This window comes from Camelina sativa, chromosome 10, assembly GCF_030686135.1.
Source record: "Camelina sativa cultivar CO46 ecotype springtype chromosome 10, ASM3068613v1".
NCBI classification, from domain to species: Eukaryota; Viridiplantae; Streptophyta; class Magnoliopsida; order Brassicales; family Brassicaceae; genus Camelina; species Camelina sativa.
The window spans coordinates 3,036,951-3,055,838 of NC_141889.1; the positions used below are offsets into that span (position 1 = coordinate 3,036,951).

The 18,888-nt window shown below is 35.9% G+C and overlaps 4 protein-coding genes across 4 annotated transcripts; 1 reads left to right on the forward strand and 3 right to left on the reverse strand.

Moving 5' to 3' along the window:
* Positions 1-3,066: 3,066 nt before the first annotated feature.
* Positions 3,067-6,524, reverse strand: LOC104716816 (putative polygalacturonase). Its single transcript, XM_010434261.3, has 5 exons — positions 5,709-6,524; positions 4,810-4,930; positions 4,244-4,418; positions 4,076-4,146; positions 3,067-3,939 (listed from the first exon to the last, which is right to left on the reverse strand). The coding sequence occupies exons 1-5, from the start codon at positions 6,126-6,128 to the stop codon at positions 3,302-3,304; spliced, it is 1,425 nt and encodes a 474-aa protein (XP_010432563.1). The 5' UTR covers positions 6,129-6,524; the 3' UTR covers positions 3,067-3,301.
* A 1,144-nt stretch (positions 6,525-7,668) lies between these two features.
* Positions 7,669-12,264, forward strand: LOC104716817 (BRASSINOSTEROID INSENSITIVE 1-associated receptor kinase 1). Its single transcript, XM_087470632.1, has 11 exons — positions 7,669-8,481; positions 8,802-8,934; positions 9,019-9,090; positions 9,262-9,405; positions 9,933-10,004; positions 10,109-10,180; positions 10,261-10,337; positions 10,435-10,566; positions 10,642-10,983; positions 11,197-11,591; positions 11,682-12,264. The coding sequence occupies exons 1-11, from the start codon at positions 8,400-8,402 to the stop codon at positions 12,003-12,005; spliced, it is 1,845 nt and encodes a 614-aa protein (XP_087326758.1). The 5' UTR covers positions 7,669-8,399; the 3' UTR covers positions 12,006-12,264.
* A 692-nt stretch (positions 12,265-12,956) lies between these two features.
* On the reverse strand, positions 12,957-15,559 carry LOC104716819 (peroxidase 47). The gene is made up of 4 exons (XM_010434265.3): positions 14,455-15,559; positions 14,169-14,357; positions 13,912-14,074; positions 12,957-13,583 (listed from the first exon to the last, which is right to left on the reverse strand). Exons 1-4 carry the CDS (start codon positions 14,665-14,667, stop codon positions 13,204-13,206), a joined length of 945 nt encoding a protein of 314 aa, XP_010432567.2. The 5' UTR covers positions 14,668-15,559; the 3' UTR covers positions 12,957-13,203.
* A 708-nt stretch (positions 15,560-16,267) lies between these two features.
* On the reverse strand, positions 16,268-18,887 carry LOC104716820 (signal peptide peptidase-like 1). The gene is made up of 4 exons (XM_010434266.2): positions 18,575-18,887; positions 17,209-18,122; positions 16,915-17,115; positions 16,268-16,637 (listed from the first exon to the last, which is right to left on the reverse strand). The coding sequence occupies exons 2-4, from the start codon at positions 18,004-18,006 to the stop codon at positions 16,518-16,520; spliced, it is 1,119 nt and encodes a 372-aa protein (XP_010432568.1). The 5' UTR covers positions 18,007-18,122; positions 18,575-18,887; the 3' UTR covers positions 16,268-16,517.
* Position 18,888: the final 1 nt, after the last annotated feature.

The window sequence follows — 18,888 nt, forward strand, 5'->3', positions numbered from 1 at the left end:
ACGCAAATTGCAAGGGACAATATCAATAGCAGATTCCTCGCAATTTGGTTCAAGCTAATCCCTCACAAATTTGCGATGGATTTGCAACATTTATGTCCGTCGCAACAGCTGAGATTTGAATTAGGAATTATTCATTTTTGTAATTATGTTTATTTTTAAGTATGTAAATTAATTATGATTAATTTCTAATTAGGCAAACTAAAATTCATAATTAGCCAAAAAAAAAACTTTGAATTAAAACTGAAATTAAACTTGTAATACAAAATATTGTTAAAATTACATAAACACAATAACATAAGTTCAAAACATAAATCAAACACAAGTACAAGTTCTCAGATACAAACACATAAACATAAGCTGAAATTGAAGAACAAGAGATCCTAAGCTGGTCTCGTGATACCTCCTGCTTCAGTCTCAGGTCCGGTATCTCATGCTCTGGTCTCATTGGTGGCATCAGTCTCAGGTCGGGGAAATCTTGCAGCAAATTCAAGTGCCTCACCAGTCATCTCCGACTTAACAAAGATATGAAATAACAAAATATTAGGGTTTGCGGCTACGGGTGTTGGTTTGAGCTTCGCTCAAACTAGGTTTTTACTTATATAGGAAATTAATGGCGTTGCAATTCCAACGCAAAATTTGCGAGAGATTACTAGAGTCCTTCGCAAAAGCATCGCAAACAATAATTAATATAAATTTTCTTATTTAGAGTTTTTTGCGACCAAATTGCGACGGAACATAGCAAATCCCTCGCAAAATCTTTAGAGTTTAGGATTTGCAATTGTCATTAGTGCCCTATCTTATATTATAAATATTGAATTATATCATTTTAATAATTATTAGTAATGTAATTAGTCTTAAGGGTTAAGGTTCAAGGGTTTAGGGTTTTGATTTGCGAGGGAATTGCTATGTTTTGAGTATTTTGCGATAGATTTGCGACGAATTTGCTATGGGTCTAGCAAATCAGTCACAAATTTGTCGCAAACCTTGAATATCTAATTTGTAAAAACCATCAAAAGAATGTTAAAAAATTAATCAAATTAACTTTCAAGTACATTATAAGGTCCAATGGTGTCATCATACTCTTTTCTATCATCAAATTTTGCAAAATTGTCCAATTTTGCTTCTTACTCCAAACATGATGATGTTGTAAACTATATCACATATATGTTCATTACATTGAGACAAATATTTGCCAAATTTTCCAATTCTCCAAGAATTTTGTGTTGCACTGCTATCTTTGATTATAAGTCTTGGATTCATCTTTGTAAACATTAATAATAATGTAATTAGTCTTTAGGGTTTAGGGTTAAGGGTTAAGGGTTTAGGATTTGATTTGCGAGTGAATTGCTATGTTTTGTGTAACTAGCGATGGATTTGCGACGAATTTGCTATGGGTCTAGCAAATCAATCGCGATTATGTCGCAAACTTAGAATATCTAATTTGTAAAAACCATCAAAATATGTTAAAAGTTAGTAAATTCACCTTATGAACACATTCAAATGTATTTCAGAAATAATTATATTAAGTTTTGTAATATTTATAAAAAATCATTATCCTAACTTTGCAATGGATTTGCTATGACTTTCGCAATTCACTCGCAATTCCATAGCAAATTTGCTATGGAATATGTTTTCGCAAAATCGTCGCAATATTGCGATGATTTGCGAGGGATGGGACATTCCCAACGAATTTGTCGTAAATCTCTCCGCAAGTTTGCGATGGATTTGCGACGACTGAGTTCCTCACAAATTTGCGAGGGATGTACTATGGTTTTTGGTTTTCTCGTAAATCCCTCGCAAATCTACCACAAATTTGCGAGAGCTATCCTCGCAAAAGGCTTATTTTCTTGTAGTGAGTTAGCTATAATATCTGAGGGAGACATATACCTGGTTACATATCTTTTAAAGCTAATCTAGTCATGTATGTACTGTGAAATCAATTAAAACAATACATTTTTATAATTCTTGTGTTGGTTTCCGGTGTTAAGAAGCGTTTCTTTTCAAGTTTAACTAAGTGCATCACGATTAAGCCTGTGTCGTCTATCGAGCTAATATACCCTATTCCTCGACCAGGACGAATATATTTACTGAGTTATAACAGTTAACAAGCTGAATCTTAATTAGGCTGAGCTTTAAGGATATTGCCTTATTCTTTTCATTGTTACTCAGTACGGTTGTTCTTGGGCCACTCTGCAGTGTACGTTAGACTCGTTGAACTTGCGATTTTGTATTTCATTTTTATTCGATTTTTTTTTCAAATGTGATTTGCGAAAATAAAGAAAATACAATATGCATGGGGATTGGGAGACGTACGTATTTGCAGAAATGAGAAGTTTATCCTTAAGGTCTTCATATGTAACCTGTTACGATGGAAAATCACATGTAATGGACATATTATAATAAACAAAAAGAATTCATCTTGTTATAATTGGTGAAGTTAAATAATGCGACCGACAATTTTTGAACCAAATATGATGAACTGTAGCATGGGGATTATTGTCGACCGTCTAAATTATTTTAGATAATTACAAATTTATTTTCTCGCAAAATATATGTTTCTGTAACCCATAATGATTCATACGTTAGTGATGAATGATTATTATTTCATCAGTAACAACTTTTTCCTAAATCATATATATTTGGGATATATATATGGTTTGTAATCTCAACTGTTTTTTTTGTGTGCAGAAAGTCCATGTAATCGTTTCTACATCATTGTATTTATGAAATATATTGCCAATTGTAAAATGATTATATTAACTATATAGTCTATATTCATCCAAAGATCTGAACATTCTGCAAATGGTTAATTTATCAAATTTCCATAACAGAAAGAGAATTAATTTGACTGTTCTTAAACACACAAAAAAATGGCTTGAAATAATCATTCCAAGATTAACTCTTTACGTTATGTCGAAAAACAAACTCATTGACCAAGGACGACGCTTTCATGCACCTAAACGCAATTCTTTTTGTAGTGGGTGAAATACAAACGGTGCGTGGAAGACAATGACAATCACGGTAACAATAATGAATAAGCAAAAAATCTTTATGGAATAATTCCAATAATGAATAAGCAAAAAATCTTTATGGAATAATTCAAAGTATATTTCGTTACACAATGTGTATGTATAAAAAGAATCAAGATTCACAAACAAGAACCAAAAAATTTGTGTTAAAAAGAAAAACCAAGATGACATTTTTAAAGTGACCATGAATCTTCGCCCCCAAAAAAACATTGCTCAAACTCATGGCCACTTCTATCATCATCACATGGAAATTCTCAATAAATCTCAAAAACTCATCTATGAACACACTGAGGTATTGAACCTTTCTTCTGCAACAACTGTGGACATGACAGAGGAAATACGCCACTCGCGTAGCCTGAAACATCCTTGCATTTCCATTTCTCGGTCTGCGGTAACCCGAGAAGCGTAACATTTCTCAAACATATGTCTTGAAACGACGTGCCTTCAACACCTAGCAACATTGGGGCCTTTCTTGAATTTAGACTCACAACATTGCTAATATAAATCCCTTTCACTCGAGGAAGAGCTTTTGGATCCCATTTGTCGTCCGAGTGATCGTTTGAGCCACTGCTGAATCTGATTGGAACTTTCACTTTATCCAATAACACATTATTAAAGGTGATATTCGAAATGTACCCGCCTCTTCCTTTATCTGTTTTAATACGGAGCCCAGCCGCGGAATCCCAAACGTGTATATCTTCAACGGTTATGTTAAATATCCCACCAGACATCTCACTTCCTATTCCAACTCCTGAACAAGTGCGAGTAGTACCAGAGATCCTTCGGATTACAATGTTTGAACTTGGACGTGCCACAGCCATTCCATACTGGTCCCAACCGCTCTTTACAGCTACAAGGTCATCACCGCTTTCGATGTAACAGTCCTCAATGCAGACATTGGTGCTTGAGTCTGCAATATTATTCAGGAAATATAAGATATGGTACGTAACTTTAATGCAAAACAGAGATTGACATTTGATACAATCAAGGCCTAAACAAGGATGATGACAAAGATAAGAGGGTAATACAGAGTAGAGAATATGTACCTGGATCTATACCATCGGTGTTAGGAGCATTCATCGGAGCAAGGATGGTCATATTTCTAATAACAACATTACTGCAAAACAAAAGTTCCAGAGGTGTCAACGAACCATGCACACTTGTGTGACACAGCAGCATAAACGCATGAAAAATAGTTGGAAGTAACTAAGAACCTGCAATAAATAGGATGGACTGTCCAGAAAGGAGAATTGAGCAAAGTGAGGTTAGAGATGAGTATGTTATGAGAGTTCTTGAGTTCAATAAGATGGCCTCTTGTATGCACCAATGTTCTGTTCCACCATAACTCCCACCACATTTTCCCCTGTCCATCTATTGTTCCATTTTCTCCTGTAGATTTTTTCCAAAAGCCAAGAAGTAAATTCTAGAGAACTTCAAACTCTCCTAAACTATAAAACCCCAAAAACAGTGAGACCCAAAAAATCTCTGAAATCATCCTTATCTCAAACTGTCTCTGTTTCTACTTACTTATTGCTGATTCTTATCAGATTACCAACAATTTAGAAGCATAAAGCAAACACCAAATACTTGTAATTTGGATTGGTTACTAGAAAGTTTAATTCATGTCAAAGAATGAGAGACATTGAAGTTAATATTCTTAACAAAGCAAAGAAAGCAGGCCGCATTGTTCAATAAAACCCAACAGTCCACACAAGCTCCAGCTAGTGATAAACAAATTTAATAAGTGCACAGGCGACGTTGGAAAGAGCAAAACACATACCTGTAATGACAACATTAGTGAGATTGTCTCCATGAATGAGGCTAATGTGTCTACCACCAGGTCTCTCTCTCCCTCTTCCATAAGAAGGCAATGGCTCTATTATTGGCCATTCGTCTATGTCCTATCAAACCATAATCCCACACAAAAGCATATCAATATTGTGATACAACGTAGAATTAAGAATGAAAAAGAAGCAGAGAAAGTATCTGTATTAGTCCACATGAAAATGTGCTAATACACACTAGCAAACAAAATTTCAAACAAAATCAAAACTTGACAGCAAAAATCAGGAATAATATAAAATATAAATTAGGAGACAACACAAGTAATCTGATTAGATCTGATTCGGACATGAACATGCTTCAGACAAAAGTTGTCTATACATCTAAACTCTTGTTGGAATCTAGTTATATAAAAAAATGGTTCCTTTCACTTCTCCCCAGACTTAATTTATATTTACAGCTACTACTGATTGACATCATAAGATTTCCACTCCGAGTCATGCAAAACAGTGATTATTGATTTCAACTAGTCCCTCCATTTACAATCAAGAAGATTTCCACTCTAAGACTATTCCACTCAGAAAAATAACAGCTTTTGTTTGGTGTATCAAACAATGGTGGGTCCATTTAACCACTGCCCGTGATTAGTGCAATCAATAGTGTTTTGTTTAGTTGTTTACCAACAAAAACTACATTATGAACCAACGATTTAATCAAAAAGCAATCAAAAACCCCAGTTCTGGATTCTCACAGATCAATCATCAAATGCTCAACACAAACATTAACCAATTGAATACTCTTTTTAAGCTGTTCACAAACAAACAACAACAACAACAACAACAACAAAAACGAAATCTTTATAGAATTCCAAAAAAATATTAATTAAAAAAATGGTACCTTGGATCCCAAAATCACAGCGCCGCGTTCGAGAAAGAGCGTGAAATTGTTAGTAAGGTTGAAGCTTCCAGAGAGCCACGTGCCCTTTGGGACATTAAGCTGGACACCACCCTCCGCCGCAAAACCTGCAAGGTGCCCTACAGCGCGGCGGAAAACAGCCGTGTTCGACGTCTTCCCGTCTCCGACGCCGCCGAAATCGGTGATCGACATGACGACCCGGTTGGGAGACGGGTCGTGGTTAAAAAAATCGGAGCAGGAAACCGGGTCATATTGAGAAGTCGGGATCCAGAGAGGTAAGAAAGAATTGGAAGAGATTTGGAGAGAGAGAATGGCTAAGACGGTGAAAACAAGGAGAAGAAACGCCCACGATGGTCTTGTAATGGCGCTCAATACCGTGGTGGGCTTCTTCTCCGATTCCATTGTGTTTTTTTTTTTTTTTTTTCAAAAACAGAGGAACTTAATAGCCCATTGAAGAAACAGAGAAGCTCTCGCAGATGATTACGAACAGAAGAACACTAAAGTATCACTTTTTGATGGTTGGCGAGAAGAATTTGCATGTGTGCACAATGATTAAATTAGATAATAGATAGATAGATACCTTACCTCTAAGATGTAATAAAAGGAAAAATAAAAAAAAGGAAAATGTATACACAGACACAAGATGTGTCGTGAAAAGGGCACTAATAGGTGTGTGTGCATGTGAAGGGCCAAAAGCCAAAGAAGGTAGGAAGGAGAAAAGTGAAAATCTTGAGAAATAATTTATATATATATGATGATGGATTCATCACGGATACGATTGTGAGGCGTTATTATTACACAATCTCTGTCAGATTTGGAGGTCTTTTAATCTATGGGCCTTTAATCGATTGATTCTGTAGTGTTGTGACTGGTTGTTTGTTTTGTTTTCTTATGACAAAACTAGGTAATGTGTCCGTATTTTTAATTGCTGGCAAACCACACACACTTTAATGTCCGTATGTGATTATTTCAACTTATTTTAAATTGTTTTTATTGGCCTATACTTTTCTTTATATGAAACAAGAATGTCATTTTTTTTTTTTTTTCATTTTGTAATTATACAATCATGTAATGAAGAAAGAAAAACCAATCGTTTCTAATTCTACCGTCATTTTTTTTCTTTTCCAAATACCAATGTTTTGAAACCCGACCCGGATTGTGAACCGGACTAGCTCCCGGGTCACTGGGTCATCAAGTCAACCGGGTTCGACCACAGGTCAACTGAATAAAATATGTTTAATGCATTTATATAAAATAAACATTTTTAAAAATATTGGAAAAAGAATATCATGTTTAACAAAGTATAAACATACGAAGTTTAATAATAATAATAAATAATTAAAACTTTTAAATTCAAATAAAAAAATAAAAAAAACGCTAATGAAACATCTCCAAAAACAATCAAATTATTTTTATGCAAAGCATGAGAGATGACAAAGAAGTTGAAGAAAAGAGGTGTGTGGTGAGTCATGTGTGTTGCCGTCTAAGCTATAAAGGAAGAAAAAGTTTTTAAAATAATTAGAATTGTGAATCCCTATATTTTTTAAAAAAAATCAAGTAGTTTTGTTTGAACCGCTAACTGGCCGGGTCAACCGGTTCACCGGGTCGCGGATTAATAGCGGGTTTTTCTGGGTATTACCGGTTTTATTACTACCGGTTATTAACACTATACTTAAACCGATAAAATTTCTGGGTCACGGGTTAATCGGTCGGACCGGCCGGTCCGGGCCGGGCGTGAAAACATTGCCAAATACTAATATTCAACAGATCCGTTTTTGTTTCATTTGTTTGAAATAAATGGACTAGGTTGATCAAATCCCAAAGAACAATATAGAAGCCCAGAAAGAAAGAAAGGAAAACTGAGATGGGCCGATGAGAATTAAGTGTCTGATGATGGTACATCACTATCATCATAACCATGGATGGATGATGATGGATACACGAAGGAAAGAACAATAACATAACAAACATGATTCCGAATGAAGTCGTGCGTCTTTGACTTTGACTAGCTTAAATAAGCTTTTGAAAATGCTCCACGTCATCATCACCTTGTCGTTTTCTCGTTTCTTACTTTTTCCTTTTAATTTTTCACTGTAGACCAAACTACTCAACTCAACCCCAGTAAAATAAGAAGAACCTTTGTTTTGTTTGTTGTCTTTAATCTTTTTCCTTTTCTTTTTTTTTTTTTCTATTCAACAAATTTTCGTCTTCCTTGCTCCTACCTCCTCCGATAACTTGGTTTCTCTTCTCTGTTATTTTTTTATAGTATTTTTCCAGGAAATATCTTTTTCTTCTTCTTCTTCCTCTTCCTCATCTTTCGTTTTCTCAAAACTGGGTTTTCCTCTCTCTTGAGTCAACGGTCAGCGATCTCGGCGTTTCAATATCGGAAAATCTAGCTTCCGTTTTATTTTGATTTCCTTCGATTTGGTTTTTTTTTTTTTTCTCTTCTTCAAATTAAGTCAACGGGTGAATACGCGTTGAGGGCTTTTCTCTTATTATTGGGGTTTCCTTTTCTGTGGTTAGTAGGCTTAATCGGGGATTTCAAGATCCTTTCTTTTCTTGGGGGTGTGTGTGTTTGTGTGAAAACAATGATGGATCTTTCTCTGATGCTTATAACGGTGAAGTAGTATTTTAGGGTTTTGTTTGTTAATCTGTGGAACAACTTGGATATAAATGGAACGACGATTGATTCCTGGCTTCTTTTGGCTTATTTTGGTTTTGGATTTGGTTCTCAGAGCTGCGGGCAACGCCGAAGGTTTCCCCTTTTTTTTTTTTTTTTTTTTTTTTTTCTCATTTGTCTTTTATATTTCATTCTTGTTGACTACTGCGGAATCGGCTGGTTCGATTAGTCATTACTCTAGTACCCACTACTTTTCCATTACTGGATCCTTATGATTACTTGTTCTCGCCTAAAGGAGGACACTTTAACTCTAAAGCTGCTTGTTTTGCTGCTCTTTGAGTTATAATGTTGATTTCTCTGTTTCGACTGATTTAGTGATGCTGTGTCCTTGATGTTTGCAAAGTTTGACAGTAATTTGATTTTTCTCTGTTTTTTCTTATTTGTGTTAATTGTAGGTGATGCTCTCAGTGCATTGAAAAACAGTTTAGCCGACCCTAACAAGGTGCTTCAAAGTTGGGATGCTACTCTTGTTACTCCATGTACTTGGTTTCATGTTACTTGCAATAGTGACAATAGTGTTACACGTGTGTAAGTTTCTTTCTCTATCTCGTTAGTAGCCCCATGATGTTTTCGTTTTTCGCATCTACTCAGAATTTCCTATGTTTTGCTCAGTGACCTTGGGAATGCGAATCTATCTGGACAGCTCGTCATGCAACTTGGTCAGCTTCCAAACTTGCAGTATTTGTAAGTCTTCTCTTCTTAAAAAAAACTCGGCTTTTAGCTTTTGGTGCATTGTGGTAAAAAAATTGTGAAAATGTTCCATATAACTGTATAATTTTGCATTATCATATATTATTGGTGAAGTAGTTATATATCTTTCCGGTGGAAATAAATATTTGAGACGTGTAATGACAGGGAGCTTTATAGCAATAACATTACTGGGACAATCCCTGAGCAGCTTGGAAGTTTGACGGAATTGGTGAGCTTGGATCTTTACTTGAACAATTTAAGCGGTCCTATCCCATCAACTCTCGGCCGGCTTAAGAAACTCCGTTTCTTGTATGCTCCCTTATTTTACTCTCTTCTTTTTAATACGTTCTTAATAAGCAGCCTAATTATTGTCTTCAGTTTCCTTGATCGAGTTTGTCTTCCTTAAAAAGCTATTCGTACAACGTGTTGTGACATTTACTGGCGTCAGAAAGTAGTGTGGCCACATAGATGCTAAGTTATTTTTACTAAATGAAAAGGTGTTGGTTCTCTAGGAGGTTAGGATGTTGTATCATATGGTCTATTTTAATGCTCTGGAGATCTTTTAAATGGAATCAGAACGTTATAGTTACGGATATCCGTGTACTCACTTAATTCCACCGGACCAGCAAGATGTTCCGAGTGACTGTCATCTGTAGTATTAAGAGGCTCATTAGGAAAATATACTTTTTTTTATTCAACTTCATATTTTGTCGGATGAGATTTTAGAACAACCTCTATTTTAATGTATAAAAGCTCTACGTTCGTCAGTATAAACTCATGACTGGTTAATGTCTATCCACCTATTCGTGACATGGTCGTTTGCTATTGGTGATTAGGCGTCTCAATAACAATAGCTTATCTGGAGAAATCCCAAGGTCTTTGACTGCTGTCTCGACGCTACAAGTTCTGTGAGTACAACTTTGTCTCTCTCAAATTCCTTTGTCATGTTTCTGATAATTGTTTGGCCAATCTTGGGCATTACGTCAGAAAATGATATCATCTTGAAATGCAGGGATCTTTCGAACAATCCTCTCACTGGAGATATTCCTGTTAATGGTTCCTTTTCACTTTTCACACCTATCAGGTTTTGCTTCTTTCTCCTATTTTAAATCTTGGTGGGCAGTTCAGAAAATAATGAATTAATTATTTGAAAGTTGTCTGCAGTTTTGCCAACACCAAGTTGAAACCCCTTCCTGCATCTCCGCCTCCTCCTATCTCCCCTACACCGCCATCACCTGCAGGTTTTTCATTTTGTATATTGTCTTTGTCTTTGAAATGGTACTTATAAAGCCGATCTGTTATGTACTAAGAAAAATATTCTTCGTATCATACTTGCAGGGAGTAATAGAATTACTGGAGCAATTGCGGGAGGAGTTGCTGCTGGTGCTGCACTTCTATTTGCTGTTCCGGCCATTGCACTTGCTTGGTGGCGAAGGAAGAAACCACAGGACCACTTCTTTGATGTACCAGGTTAGTGAAACTTGCTTTGCCTGTTTTCTTATGAGACATCCGTAGCTGATTTGTTTTTTTACCTGTCTTTTGCAGCTGAAGAGGACCCAGAGGTTCATTTAGGACAACTCAAGCGGTTTTCATTGCGTGAACTACAAGTTGCTTCAGATAATTTTAGCAACAAGAACATATTGGGTAGAGGTGGTTTTGGTAAAGTTTATAAAGGACGGCTAGCCGATGGTACTTTAGTGGCGGTTAAAAGGCTGAAAGAGGAGCGTACCCAAGGTGGCGAACTGCAGTTCCAAACTGAGGTTGAGATGATCAGTATGGCGGTTCATAGAAACTTGCTTCGGCTTCGTGGATTTTGCATGACTCCAACCGAAAGATTACTTGTTTATCCCTACATGGCAAATGGAAGTGTTGCCTCTTGTTTAAGAGGTATCTCTCATCTTGTACTCTTTTCTTTGTCTCCCAATTACTGCAATATATCTTTGCAATGTTGTTCTTTTAACCTACCCATCGTTAAGAATGCTCTATTCTTAGTTGGGCTTACCATAGTAGATATAGCTCTGCTAAGTTGACTGACAAGGGAAACTGGTTTTAAGTTGATCGTTAAATATGTAGTAATCTTATGTTTTATCTTCTCTGTAGAACGGCCTGAGTCCCAGCCACCACTTGATTGGCCAAAGAGACAGCGTATTGCGTTGGGATCAGCAAGGGGGCTTGCATATTTACATGATCATTGCGACCCAAAGATCATTCATCGAGATGTGAAAGCTGCAAATATATTGTTGGACGAAGAGTTTGAAGCAGTGGTTGGGGACTTTGGACTCGCAAAACTCATGGACTACAAAGACACACATGTGACAACTGCAGTGCGTGGTACAATTGGTCATATTGCCCCAGAGTACCTTTCTACAGGGAAATCATCAGAGAAAACAGATGTCTTCGGATATGGAGTCATGCTTCTTGAGCTCATCACTGGACAAAGGGCTTTTGATCTTGCTCGCCTTGCGAATGACGATGATGTCATGCTACTAGACTGGGTATATAACATGTGTTTCCCACTTGTATACTTTAATGATCTGTGTTGCTTCTCTGTTTGTGTTAATTAGGGGTGTTTTGTTTGGTACCAGGTGAAAGGGTTGTTAAAAGAGAAGAAGTTGGAAGCACTAGTAGATGTTGATCTTCAGGGTAATTACATAGACGAAGAAGTGGAGCAACTAATCCAAGTGGCTCTGCTCTGCACTCAGAGTTCACCAATGGAAAGACCCAAAATGTCTGAAGTTGTAAGAATGCTTGAAGGAGATGGTTTAGCTGAGAGATGGGAAGAATGGCAAAAGGAGGAAATGTTCAGACAAGATTTCAACTACCCAACGCATCATCCAGCCGTGTCTGGCTGGATCATTGGCGATTCCACTTCCCAGATCGAAAACGAATACCCCTCGGGTCCCAGATAGGATTCGACCACGGATGCTTTCTCTGTCTTTTTTCTTTTTTCTTTTTGGGTGTATTTATTGAGGGTTTTAGTTTCTCCTGCTGCATATTATTATTGGTTATTAAGTGAATACATGAGGATCAGATTGGGTTTGTAAGTGTTAAATGAAAAGGGATTTGAATGTTGTTGAAAGCTAAAACCCAAACATGTCATTAAAGTTACTTGACGATTGTTGTAACTTCTTGATTCACATTTGTATCTCATTAACTGTTCTTGACCCCCTGCTTCAGGTCTCGTCTTCTGTTTATTCGCTACATGAGTTTAACATATTACACATTTATATCAAATTTTAGACATTTTAAGGTCCCTTCTGTGTTATCTTGTAATTTATACATTCGGAGATTTGTTCAACCGAGATAAGAGACTTTGGTCTTGGATATGGTCCCATGTGAAATGTAGGTATGTATGAAGACTTTTAAGAGTTCAATAAAATCATTAAAAGTGAAGAAATGAAGGATTGTTAAAGATTGCTAGAGAGTTTTGTTGATTAGTTTTCTAAAATCTTTTAAATTCCTACAAACAATCCCTGTATTTTTATGATACTTTCCATGACTTTATTTTGTAAAGAAAGTGTCTAAAATCATGAACCAATAACATAATAATTAACAATCCTAGATTTTTTTTGTTTTAATTGAATAACACAAAACTTTTAATGACTTTATAAAAGTCTGAATCCAATAACCCAAATTTGTTAAGATTTTAAATGACTTTTTACATATCATAAACTAATAACACTAAACTTTAACAGAGTTTAATAAAATCATGATCTAATAACAACAGATTCTACATAACATTTGAAATCTTTAAAACTTTATTCAAATCTCAAACTAATAACCCCCACTTATTTTACTCTTCTGGACACTTTTATTACTCTTTTAGATACATATACAAACCATATTTTACTAATTCTCAATTTTTGTGAGATAAAAGCTCATAAACCTAAATTAAATACAAGATCACAAAGTATTATGCTTTGATGGATATCTGAAACCCACAATCCTTAAGTATACAACTGCATATTACGAAAGGTACACAAATTTTACATGGGAGGATATAGGAGCTTCATGATTCATATATATGATAGAGTCGATATAATTAAAAGTGGGAGCATGAATACATAAATCATAGTCATAGCTATATATATATATATATGGCCTAGGCTAGTTAATGCTCCGACAATTTTGACGGATTTCACCTTGAGAGCCAAGTTTAACATCAAGATTGCTCATTTTGCGCATGGCCTGTTGGAAATCAAAGAAGAACCTTGCTTGGTTGAAAGCATAGCCATTAACGATATTCCTGGTCCTTGGAGTGTTGAATAAGGTTTGGTCTGAAAATAGGACTCCTGATTTTCTCTGGAGTGCATTGAAGTAAGCATTGTCGAAATCGTTGCGGGTCGCATCAAAGGGTTGCTCTGCATTGTCACCCGCACTGCAAGTTTTGGAAAGACTGTTTGCGAACGTCGAGTCCATTGAAGAGTCTGGGACGGTAAGTCTAGCCTTGAAGGAGGAGCATCGTGCAACTCCTAGGGTATGTGCTCCTATATTATATTCCACAAGTTAAAACCAAAACAGATTCTAGAGCATTCATTGTCTTGAATTCTTTTATATGATGAACAAATTTATCCACAATTTAGTTGTATTTAAACAATAAGAATAACCAATAAAAAAAATAATATATATATATATATATATATATATAATATGAAACTAATAAAACAATAAAAAAATTTATTCTCGTTCTAAAAAAATTTTGAGCTAAAGTTCCACGTATTTTCCTTTATAGAGGTAAATACTAATTAATACCTAGTAGAAATATAAACACACACGCGTACGTATGGAATCCAAGAGTGATGTAAAAGAACTCACCAGAGAGAGCAACAACGTCTTGTGGAGTGAAGCCACGTTGGCCAAAAGTTTGAATGAGTTCGGAGGCATTGAGAAAAGGTGAAGGTAGATTTCTTGTAACTTCTATCTTCGATCTTTTACCATCAAATCTTCCTTTTGGTATGTCATAGTATGGACCACCAGCCTAATAATTCCAACTACTCATTAGATTAAGTACACAAATTAATCATATTTAATATATTTAATCAAGGGTTCAAAATCTTAATTCGCTTAATTACCCAAAAGACAGCATCTCTAGCAGCCATGGCAATAATATCTGCGCAAGATACAACTCCAGGACATCTATCCTCGATTTTTTCTTTTGCATCATCTATGATCTCGTAGCCACGTAGACTCAGATTCGCAGGCGAATCCTTTTCCGCGGTGTTATCTTTTGTTGAATCTAGCAGAATCGACGCGTCACATCCCTTAATAGGACAAAAGGAAACTTAAGTTCTCCAAAAAAAAAAATAACGTAAAACACACGATTAATGAGAATATGCATGGAGAGAGAGAGAACGTTACCTCAATGAAACAGTCGTGGAACAACATACGGATAAGACCTGCGGCTAATGTTGGATCGGCTCGAAGAGCATTGTTAACACTGTTCTTCACAATCTGTTCGGCGAAAGGGCAGTTCATCATGTAGTAAGTCATACTTAAGCCTCTCGCATGAAAAGGAAACCCAACAATGGCATGCATCAACAGAATCACGCTCACTATATTCGCCCTAATCATCTTATTGTCTATCTTACGTCTTGTTAGTATGATAATCAGTTTAATTAAGCAGCTTCACTCTGTATATCGCTTATATATATAGTACGAAGTCGCAATCAGAGACGCTTCATATTGGAGTGGTTGGAATATATATATACACACCTACATTTTAATTTGTGTATTGATTGGTCCCATGATGAGGTGGAAGCATATTAAAGTTTGGGATAGTGGTCTATTGTGCCTTCCCGTTTACTCTTATCATAGTGAAAACTATAGTTATTTTATTCCAAATGGCTGACCTAATTTGCATGTTATTGCATGAAAAGTGGCACGTAGTGTTGACACATACGACCATTTCTTTCCTTTACCGAAACTCGAATTCGCTTTGTCCACACAATTTTTATTTAATAGCACTATATATATATGTATTACCTCAATAAGTTTAAAATAAAATTAAAAACACTGGCTAATACCTCACGCTTGCTATAGCTGACCAAGTTTTTAGTTATGATCTAAACTTTGATTATTTTATATGAATGAAAATTTCATAAAAAATGAGAGAGTTTGAAATTAACTAATTAAAACAAAATGCTTAACCAAAAGAATTATAGTTGTTTTGTTGCCAAAAGGTTAAAAAACATGTGATATATAGTTATGAGAAGTCTCAAACCTAAATAAACGTCGTTAGATCCCATAAATTCTTCAGTTTTGTTTAAGATTGTGGAGCTTGATGATGTTCCGTTTTGTTCAGATGAAGTATATATTTGTTTGAACAAAGAATCCTTATACCTTTTTCAAAAAAAAAAAAAAGAATCCTTATGGAAATGTGGACGGTGTAGAGATGGTTCGACCAATCTAGAACTTGTCTACATTCTTGAAATCTAGACATTTTAGTGCTGAATAAGATAATGGCGGATTTGATCAGCGACTAATATGTGTGCAAAACTTATAGACGCATCTCGTTTTGAAGAGAAGAACTCAAGAAAACGAAAAAGTCAAGGAGAAAGCGAGATACATGTAGCTGGCTTCCATTAGCTAGCAATATTGTCCGTAGAAATGGACAAGACAGTTTGGTATTTTTAATGTAAATCGCATGTCAGTTTCACTTTAACACTGAGTGCTTCCGACGCGGAATTTTTTAGTGGTACATTCTTCCACTTCCTTATCCGGTGAAGACAAGAACAGTTGAACTTGTAAATGTTTCTTCCTTTTGTTACTTTTTGGCAAGTGTTATACGCTTCATGATACTACTGGTCTATCGAGGGTCTAATATATATATCTTCTACGTATTTCTTCACTACGTTTCTTAGACAATTGTTTTCAAATACGTTACAAGCACATGTATAGTGTTTTGTATATTTATATATATTTTGTTGGTATTATATGTTTAATTTAATTTTGTTTTTGTTGGTTTATTGTTAATTAATCTTAGTGGGTTTTAGTTTTATAGAGAAAAATGAAAAGTTCTAAGAATTTGAGTGGAAAATAAATTATACTAAATTTGTGTAATTGGTACACACTTAAACCTTGACATAATTTAAATATTAAGCTCAACATTAACACCTACTATTTTACCATCGGTATTAGTCTCTAATAATAAGAAAACTAGAAAAGGATCAACTTTTGAAGAAAGAACTTAATATTTTGGTTGTATGAAAGATATGTGTAACGCAAACAAATGAGGGGACATGAAGACAACAACATCTCTCTCTGGTCGACTATTTCCTTTGTTGTTTTGATTTTCTTTTTTTTTGTCAACTTAAGAATACAAGAACTCTTGATCTGATATCATTCCTACTAAACGTCTTTGTTTAATGTTTTTTATTTATTTAAGTTTAGGTTTCTGAATAATCTTTGATTGATATATAAACTCATATCTCTATTTCATGAGATTTCTCAGTGAGATTGGATGACGCAGGACCTTCCCACAGCTCCGCAAGATCATTTCTCCGCCAAGACATGAAGATCACCGGTCCTAATGTCGATGGTACCTGTATATACCCCACATCGAAAACAGATTAAACATCACACACTCACTTCACACTAAATGAGCTCATAAAAATATACAAAAATGACACTGGATTGGAACTAGAAAGGTACTATCAACAAACTTAGGACAAACATTGGATTGGAACTAGAAAGGTACTATCACCAAACTTTCGGTTGAATCAAGTGCTGATAATCTGTTGTGCACAGATACATGTAAAATATATACTTTTCATGCAACATCAACGGAACAAAGAAGTTCAAAAGATGGAGATATATTACCAGATAAAGTAGAGCTGGCTGAGGTGAATGGGTCAATACACCTGCTGCTAGAGCAGCCACCAAGCCAATGGCGTATCCGGGAAGTGCATACCATATGTATTTGTGCCCCTTGGAAGATTTTAGATCGAAAATATTCACCACGTCTCTAGTTTTTCGATGGTCAAAACAGAGGATCAAAGCCAAAAGCATTGCGGGGATAGCCTGGAACAATATAATAAATCAGTTAAAACTATAATCTGACGAAGAACATTTCTTACAGTTAGTAAACATATAAAGAAGGGTTTTAGTATGTACCATGTCACCAAGACCAAGCATCATGAAATCTGAGGCACTCACACCGGGCACTACACCTCCCAATAGGTTCCGAGGAAACACAATTTTCACTGGCAGTTCCAGTTTCTTAGTGATCAATTGCAGTCCAGGTAGATTCAAACTGTTAGCTACTGTGTGAACTGGGTTTGATGCTTGCTGGGTTGCCACAGTAACCATAACGTTAGCACCAAAGAATCTTTCAGAGAAGAAAACCCAGAATATGTCGTATACAAAGAGACACACGAGTAGCATAGCACATATTTTAATATTGGGCAGACGAACATGGCTGACAAACGCAATACAGATGGAGATCCCAAGCAAATTGTTCAGAACCCAATGGCCAGAGATGAGCCATGCCACAACTGTCACAGCACAAGCCACAAGTAGCAATCCTTGGATTCTTGTAAACGATTTGGAGCAGCAGCGTGAGACGAAGGGATCAGACAGACCAAGCTGCGTCTTAATATATACAGCATATGGTGATAACCAATAGAAGAGAGATGAAACAGAAGCAATGGCTGTAAACGCAGTCAGGAGCTGCGAGACAGAAGAGAACAAGTAGAACATGAGAAGCAAACTGCAAGAGCTCATTACTGGGATCATCAAGGCCTGGGAGCTATCTAGTGTAATGGAAGCTTCAGAGAAGTCACGATTTCTCTCCATCTCTTTGCCATAGTTAAGTGCACGGAAAGCGGATGCAAAAGTGACAGTGACAGCTGTGACAATGAGAGTGGCTGGTGCAGGTTCTAGGAGATACAAAAGAGTCCATAGAGTCTCCATGATAAGAGAAAAGTTCCTTCAGCTTATATATATGTCCCACCCACTAAGCCTTGTCGCATACAAGCGAATATTTGAAACGCATAAGAAGTTGCAATAACTTTCGAAAAGATGTGAACCTGCATCACACCAAAAAACTCATGTAAGCCACCTTAATATATATAAAAAAAAAGCTCAAGTCTTTACGAGCTTTACAGAACAAGGGTGATCACAGGACATGGTAACTGAACACTAATGTACATGTCTGTTGCAAATTAACACCTCAAAGAGTTAAAGTTGAGTTCTTTAAGAATGAAAAGGTTAATCTCAAATTGTTTATAAGCAGATTGACATTAAGGAAACTCAACTCTCCAAGTTACTACATTTTTTTTTATTAACAAACCCAGAAATAAGAAGACAAATTGCTATTTCAATGAATCAATATCGAGGAATTCAATATATAAATCAGAAATCAATTCACACAATTCTTCTTCTCAGCAACAAAAACAAATTTAATGTGGGAAACCAAACAATAAATCCATCTCAGTTGAAAGAGAAGAAATAAGATCGAGAGAGAGAGCAAGGAATAGACCTGAGAGAAACCCTAACAACGGAGGAGACAGTGAAGTGAAGAAACCGGAGATTATCGGGATCTAGGTCTCAGCGTTTCAGTCGCGTGGTTGGATCCTCTCTCCCAATTTCACTTCTCTCCGAGTAAATTAAAAAAAACTGTGCGTTAACGTATTACGATATCAACATCAAAAACGATAACGTATTGTACTCCGAGTACAACGGCAACGTTTTATACGCCTACAAATAATTTAGAGAAAAACATAACCGTACCACTAAAAAATCGGACCAGCAATTTTATTTTGAAATTTGAATTGAACCAAATCATTGAACTTG